General features: G+C 45.7%; 1 protein-coding gene across 2 annotated transcripts; it reads right to left on the bottom strand.

Moving 5' to 3' along the window:
* Positions 1 to 1,543: 1,543 nt before the first annotated feature.
* thap7 (THAP domain containing 7) lies at positions 1,544 to 7,522 on the bottom strand. 2 transcript variants are annotated; one of them, XM_023419251.2, is made up of 5 exons: positions 7,484 to 7,522; positions 5,621 to 5,700; positions 3,918 to 4,055; positions 3,704 to 3,814; positions 1,544 to 3,314 (listed from the first exon to the last, which is right to left on the bottom strand). In XM_023419251.2, the coding sequence occupies exons 2-5, from the start codon at positions 5,698 to 5,700 to the stop codon at positions 2,081 to 2,083; spliced, it is 1,563 nt and encodes a 520-aa protein (XP_023275019.1). In that variant the 5' UTR covers positions 7,484 to 7,522; the 3' UTR covers positions 1,544 to 2,080. The 2 variants fall into 2 exon arrangements, with proteins under 2 accessions (XP_023275019.1, XP_023275018.1); XM_023419250.2 differs by having other exon boundaries at positions 7,432 to 7,521.
* Positions 7,523 to 7,528: the final 6 nt, after the last annotated feature.

The following is a 7,528-nucleotide window of genomic DNA, read 5'->3' as shown; positions in this document are numbered from 1 at the left end:
GGGGGGTCGAAAGAAAGAGAGAGAGAGAGCTTCTTCCAGGCAGGATTAGATACTGTAGAGCCCCCCCCCCCCTCTGTTCTCCTTCAGGAACCAGAATATGTGAGTGGGAGGGGCTAATGCCACACCCAATCAAAGAAGCCACAGTGAATTGTTTCAGTATGAGACCATCATCCTCTCCCACTGTTTCATCCTCAGTGTTACTGCGCTGAGCTGCCCCCAGATGCTTTGCATTAACACACACACACACACACACACACACACACACACACACACACACACTAAACTCAGCAAACATTCCTCTGATATTACACACTGCTTCATACAAGTCTCTGCAGATGATCGAACAGCGACTCACTTCTAACAGTGTGGGAACCTCTGGAAACTCGTTAGGTGTGTTTCTGTTGTGAACACACACATCTCCAGTTTGTAACTCTACCTTTCCTTTTTTTTTTTCATTGGAAGTCTGCAAGCCCAGGCTGGGATACCTCTGATGACATCACTGTGACATCATCAGGGTTATTCTCGCAGCTCCTCCAGAGAGGTTAACAACCTCTGTGACAGAGAGTGGGATGAACCAGGAGCAGAAACCAGACTGATATCAGTGGAGTGACATGTTATTGATGTCATTAATGTCCAGTGGAGTTTATATTATAATATATATATATATATATATTATAATATTTACCATCTGAGCTAAGCACAAATCCACTGAACCTCCTCAAAGGAGGTTTTTCTTGCAGATCCCTCTGATGAAAATTAAGATTTTAACCTCATTAACGTCCATATGATGTTTTTATATAATACAGACACATGATGATGAAATAATCATCAACACCATGACTGAGTGTTTCCACCTTGAGCTGCAGTGAACCAGTGACAGTCTCATAAACAGACAGCCAGGGTTTCATACGTCACAAACCTAAGGAACCAATCCTGATGACTTGTGGGGACGGGGGGCGGGGCTAAATACACCTGAAACTTTGTCAGTACAGAGAGATAGAGTTAGCATTAGCACAACCGCTAACACTGTGTCGGCCACTGCCAGTTACAAGCTAACAAACAGCATAAACAAATAAAAGATGTTAACTATGCTAACTGCTCTGAAAAGATGCTAACTATGCTAACTGCTGAAAAGATGCTAACCTTGCTGACCACTCTGAAAACATACTAACTACCTTAACCATTTTGAAAAGATAATAACTCTGCTAATCATTCTGAAAGATGCTAACTATGCTAATCGTTCTGAAATGATGCTAACTACACTAATCATTCTGAAAGATGCTAATTACGCTAATCGTTCTGAAAGATGCTAACTACGCTAATCGTTCTGAAAGATGCTAACTACGCTAATCATTCTGAAATTATGCTAAATGTGATTTTTTATGTGTGAAAATCATGTTAAACAAAATATGAATGACAGCAGAGGATTTTTACAGAGTTTAAAACACAGAGAGGAACTTTATCATCTTTCTGTTTGTCGTTACTCCACAGGTTAAAACATTTATACACTTTATGACCAAATTGAGTTAAGAGACTATTAAAATATGAAAGTAAGGAAATGCTTTATTATTTTTCCTGACGTCCCTGGTCTTCCGTACATTCTGGTGTTATTCTACATTTTTCTTATGTTAACAAACCAACAAACTCACTGTTTCCTGCTGAAGACACAAACCTTTAAAAACTCCTCACAAGTGATTCATTTCCTCAAACAGCTGCAGTTTTTATCAAACAGGAGGAAACGGTGCATTTGTTGGGGACTATTTTCAGCGGCGGATTGATCCACATGTGGTGAGTATCTGGGGCAGCAGGACGGTGTGTGTGGGACTGGGTCAAGATAAACTACAGTGTGTGTGTGTGTGACTCAGACATCACACACCTCTGAGGACGAGACATTCACTGCCGGTTTGTTTCCACACGCACAAACACCCAGAAAAACACATGACTAAGCACGAGTCCGTCTCCGTGGCTCCACAACAACATGGCGTCTGAGGCGGAGGCGTGTCCCAGCGGCCCGGGTCGCTCAGCAACAACAGTCAGCGTGTTGGATTGCGTCGGCAGCGATGACTCAGACGGCGTGTTGTCAGTTTATGAACTCGGTGCTCAGCTGAAGGTGGAATCCCTCCAGGTGTTCCTTCAGTTTCTCCCTCACATCTTCTCTGTTGATGACAGTCAGCGGCTCGTGGTCGTAATCACAGGCCAGACCTCCACTCGGGTCTCCTTTGAGATCCAGTTGTGACACCAGTATGGTTTGTGCTTCGTCAACGACCCCCTCCATCCTGAGAAAGCCTGGTGATCCGTCCTCAGCGGGGACAGGCACCAGGATGACCTGACCCTCGGCGCCGTCCTGGATCCAGAACAGCTGCTGCTGCAGGTCCAGGTGATGCTCCTGAGCCGCGGCGTCAGACTCCCCCTCACACGTGTCGGAGAGCTGTAGACTATCAGGCGGAGGCGCTGCGGCAGGGATCACATGGTGGAGACGGGGGGTCTGGAGCAGGACCTGGGACTGTGCAACATCTGAGTCGTTGATTTCTACTTTTTTTCCCGGCGGTGGTTCCAGCCGGACTCTCTGTGTGTCTTTGGTATGTTCCTCTCTCTGAGTCCTGTCCGAGTCCTCGTGCTCTGTGGGCGGGACACTTTTCTCGGTCTTTGAAAGTCTGTGTACGACCTGACCCGCCTGGACCTGCCCCCTCCCGCAGTAAAAGCAGAATCCCTTCTCCTCCTCGGACCAGCCCAGCTCCATGTGGTCCACACATCTGTCCTCAAACAGCCCCGTGTCCTCACATTTAGCATCAGTCTCACTCTCCTCCTGGTGAGAGCCTCCTCTACCTCGTCTCCGCTCCCCCCCTGGCGTCCAGCTCCCCCTGCTCTTACAACCGTCTTGTGACACGAGCACAGTGTGTTTCAGCCGTTTATCACGCAGCCTCAGCACGGTGCTGCGCAGCCGGTTCTCCCTCCGCCGGGCGGCATGCAGCTGTCGTAAGGCCTTCTCCAGGCAGTCGATAGCCTGGTCGTAGCGTCTCCTCCACAGCAGGGGGCAGAGCTGAGCGTAGCTGTGCTCCTTCGACAGGTAGAAGCCCGGAGGAGGGGGCAGGCGCCTCATGTACTGTGACGGGGAGAGGGGACGAGCCTGCGGCGGCGGTGAGGCGGCGTGTTCTCGCTCTGTGAGCTCTGAGGGTTCGTGAGAAGATGCAGGTTTGTTTTCATGAGTCTGCTCAGACGCCGCTGACCTCTGACCTGTGGGCTCCTCTGAGGTCTGACCCTGCCGCTCTGCTTCCTGCTGACTGGGCTCCTGGTCGCCTGAGCAGAGTCTCTTCCTGCAGGAAACATGACAAACACTCAGTTCCAGTAGTTTTTCCTTCCACACACAGATGGTCAAACAACAGAGTCATTAGCACTGCGGCTAATGCTGCACAGTCCCGTGTACTTCTGCACCAGTGCTAGCATTAGCTTCGTGCTTTAGCTCGTATGTTGCAGCTCAGCAATCACTGTAGTACTGTGGTAACGTTGTCAATCAGTTTCCCTTTGGTGTCATAACAATAATAACAATAATAATAATAATAATAATAATAATAAATAAAATAAAAATTAATGATAAAAAGTTTAGAAGTTACAACATTAGGGGAGAGAAAAGTGACAAAAAAGGGATAAAACACTAACACTGTAGTGAGTGAGTGAGTGAGTGAGTGAGTGAGCGAGTGTTTACCTGACAGGAGGGACTTCCTGTCTCTGTGGTGTTCCTGCTCGTTTGCATTTGGTCGTTGAGGTCGAGTCAAACAGTGTAGGAAAAGCGTCTTCCTTCAGCCGCCTGATGCCACTGTGAAAAGGTCAAAGACACTTTAACGCTGTCGGCCGGACACAGATGTTTGGAGCCGGTGTCAGTAACAGAGACAGAGCTAAAGCGCTGACGTGTGACACACCTGCAGCCGGTCAGCTCGAAGCTCTCTGGGGTGAAGTGTTTGGAACAGAAGTAGACGAAGTCCGTCTGAGGGTCCCAGGAGTCCGCACGGTGGGAGTTGGTGATCCACAGGTTCCTCCGAGTGGCTCCCTTTGGTAATCTGACCACGACAATAACTGATCACTATTGATCCATGCAACAACATTTGATCATCACATCCATACTTGAGTTAATAATAATTAGACAAATAAAATCAATAAAAGGAATAAAAATAAACTAGAATCAACTCCTGGTGGTCGTATCCCTCCGCCACTCAAACTAGTTCCAGGTCAGAAAAATATGAACATTTTGTCATAATTGCTGTGAGTGTTAGCTAGGTCGCCATGACCTTGACCTTTGACCTTTGAACACCAAAGTCTAATCAGTTCATCCTTGAGTCCAGGTGAATGTTTGAGCCAAATTTGAAGAAGCTCCATCGAGGTGTCACTGGGCGTGGTTTACGTGTAGGTTACTGAACCCTGTGAAGCCGACAGGAAAGGTTCGTGTCACCAGCTCTCACTGTGAGACACAACTGACCCCGGTCGCTCTCCGTGAGGTGAAGACGGGACAGGAAGCTGTTTGTCAGAACTCTGTCTTTTCACATTAAAGTGCAGAAAAAGTTCTGTGGATTCCAGAGGAGACTGGGTCGGACTGGGAGGATGATCTGGTTGTACTGGATCCCACAGAGCAGAGCGGTGTCTGATCCTTCCTCCAGGAAATCGACCACGGTCTAAGTCTGCTCTTCTGACGAAGGTTCAGACTGAGTGAACTGAGCTGCAGTATCAGAACCGGTCCACTCCTCCAGCTGCTGAGGAAAGGAGCTTCAGTGCTTCCTACCTCACCTCCTTCAGCAGAGGAAACACTGGAGCTCACTCTCTGAAAGGAAAGGAGAAAATGCCGTCCCACAATCCCTTGCTGCAGCAACATTTAAAGCCACGCACCGTTGTAGTTGAACCACGTAAATGTAGAAACAACAGAGCTCACGTAGAAACGACCTTAATGTCTATTCTACAAGGTGTATGATTGTTCATGAGACGGTGCTGTGGACACGTTCTATTCTGTTATTTATTATTATCATTATTATTATTTTTGGTCTGTTTGCGTGGAGTTGATATGTTTGTTGCTCATATTTCGTCTCTGTTTAACGCTGGTTGAAGACTGTTGTAAAAATAAATAAAATTAACAACAGAGCAGCTGTTTTATGTTTGTGACACGATCTAAAACTGATGGAAATCCGTGTCTGATCGACCATAAAAACAGATTTCTTCTCTTTAAATCATGATGAGGAGCAACAACAGCTCGTCGTTCTGTAACTGTTTTATACATTTTAAATACTGACTGATCACAGTGAGACTCTGGAGCCTCGTTCAGACTCTCGAGTCCCAATAAACCAAGTTCAGAGGTTTGTCTCAGTCAAATTGTTCTTCTGTCTCTTTCTCCTGTCTCTGACAGAGTTTCTACACAAACTGATTCAGGGAGCGTCTTCATCCATTTATGGATAATTGCTGGAGTGGAAATGAGTGAGATTTATAAAGTTGAACCAATGCGAACACACGGCTTTATAATTGTGATGTAAAGAATGTGTAGGTATATTTCTGGTTTTGTGCGTTCACTCAGTCTCAGTCGTGAATCTACAGAGTTTTCTGCCTCTGGCCTGAAGCTCGACCTCGTGTGTGAAACGCTCACTTGTGAAAGGTGATACCAGCGTTACGAGTCTCGCGGTTGTCCCGAGATTTGCAGCCTCCAGCCGAGCAGTGTCTCGGCATCTGGAAGAGACACAGAGAAAGAACCGTCGTCACCTGAGGTTCATTCAGCTGTGAGGAGGATTCAGTCACAACAGATTCAAGTTACACGTCGTGTCATCAATGCTGTAAAGGTCACTCTATCAACCCCCGGAGGTCGGAGGGTAACTTCTATTTATTTCTTAAGGTACTTGCATATGAGATTATACCCAAGTGTTTTATATCATAATATTCAGAACGAATGAAAAGACATCGTTTGTCCCAAATGCTGAAAAATTGAAGCCCAGTTTTTTTTTCTCTTGTTAAACAGACTTACTGATGTGGATGAATTGTTTTGGTGCTTGAAATTAATTTATCAAAGTCTTAGGTTCGTAGAAATAGTGCAGTATGTGAGTAAAATAGTAGATAAATGTATAATAAATGCCTAAAATGAAAGTGTTGTCTGTCCCTCTACTCTCACTACTCTTTAGAGTGACGCCTTGTAGCTCCAGCTCCGAGTCACGTACGATCCCACACGAATATTAAACGGAAAGCTGAGAGTCGACAGATTTTAACAACATTTAAACTATATTTCTGCGCTGTATTATCACAAAGATATTAATAGAAACACCTGTCGACCTCAGAGTGTTGAGTAGAGCAATGCAATCCAGAGCAGCAGCACCGACACGTGTTATTCCTTTATAAAGTTTAATGGTCACTTCCTCCTGAGGCATTGATTCAACTGCACACTTTATTCACAAAGTCTTCAGGCCCCGTCACTTTCTGCACTCCAACACTCAGAGCTGTCCAAACAGGAAGCGTCATGAAGCAACTACTGACCATATTCAAACATCTTTAAGAAAAGATCCGATTCCGTGACAATATCGACGCCAAAAATATGTTCTCTCAACACTTTCCATTTTAATGGTAACGATGGAACATTTTTCTTTGTAGTTTGATCACTTGTTGATTCACCCTCTGTCTCTTAATTATTCCTGTTGCTAAGCAGCTATCCATTTTGATCCTGCAGTTTTCACCGTGGATGAAATGCAAACAAGTATGTGATGTGGTCCGGTGACAACAACATTAAAGTTCCTATCATTGTCTTATCACAGTGATCAGTTTTTAAACATATTTACTGTTTTTAAAGATCATTTCATTTTAATGCATTAGAAACATTATATATATAATTACATCCTTTCACTGTTTGGCAAATGATTTGACAACTCACCAGCCCACAGTTTGGGAACCACTGATCTCCTGTCTTTATCATTAATTGTATTTTACATTATGTGTCCACTATCTCATCCTGATTAAATAAGATGTTAATCCATATTTATCTCATATTGATCACTCCCCCCGCCCCCTTCTCCTGTGTCACCACACGGTGTCGCTGTTACTGCTGGTCTCTGTGCAGCTGCTCTTTGACTCCTGTAGTGCAGTTAAGGTGGACATTTTACTGCGTCCTTAAATCTCCCCTGCACACCGTGGTGCGTTCAGGCGCAGGAGAGCGGCTCGGAAACACAGCGGAGGTAAATAAAGGTTTCTGTAGCAGACTTCCCGCCGGCCGTGATTCACGCCAGCCTCGTCGGCAGGACTTTAGAGAGGGACCGTTAACCGCTGAGGTGAAGGCGCCTCAGACAAAATGAACTCTGCGTCTGTCACGACGTTTTCCCGCTAATGCTAACGTTACCACGTCAGTGAAGTCACGTCACAAGCTAACCCGGTGCCGACGATACAGAGAACACGATGGTTTATTAATACTGAAAATATTACCGCTACACTGCAGCTTCGACCTCACGAAGATGGCTCATTTTTCTTCACCCACCTTCTTCCTCCTTTCCTCTTCCTCCTCCTCTTCTTCTTCTTCTTC

The sequence above is a fragment of the Seriola lalandi genome, unplaced genomic scaffold (assembly GCF_002814215.2).
Source record: "Seriola lalandi dorsalis isolate HSWRI2012SDOR001 ecotype SW California unplaced genomic scaffold, Sedor1 jcf7180002054595, whole genome shotgun sequence".
Classification (NCBI taxonomy): domain Eukaryota; kingdom Metazoa; phylum Chordata; class Actinopteri; order Carangiformes; family Carangidae; genus Seriola; species Seriola lalandi.
This window is presented reverse-complemented; position numbering and strand designations above follow the sequence as displayed.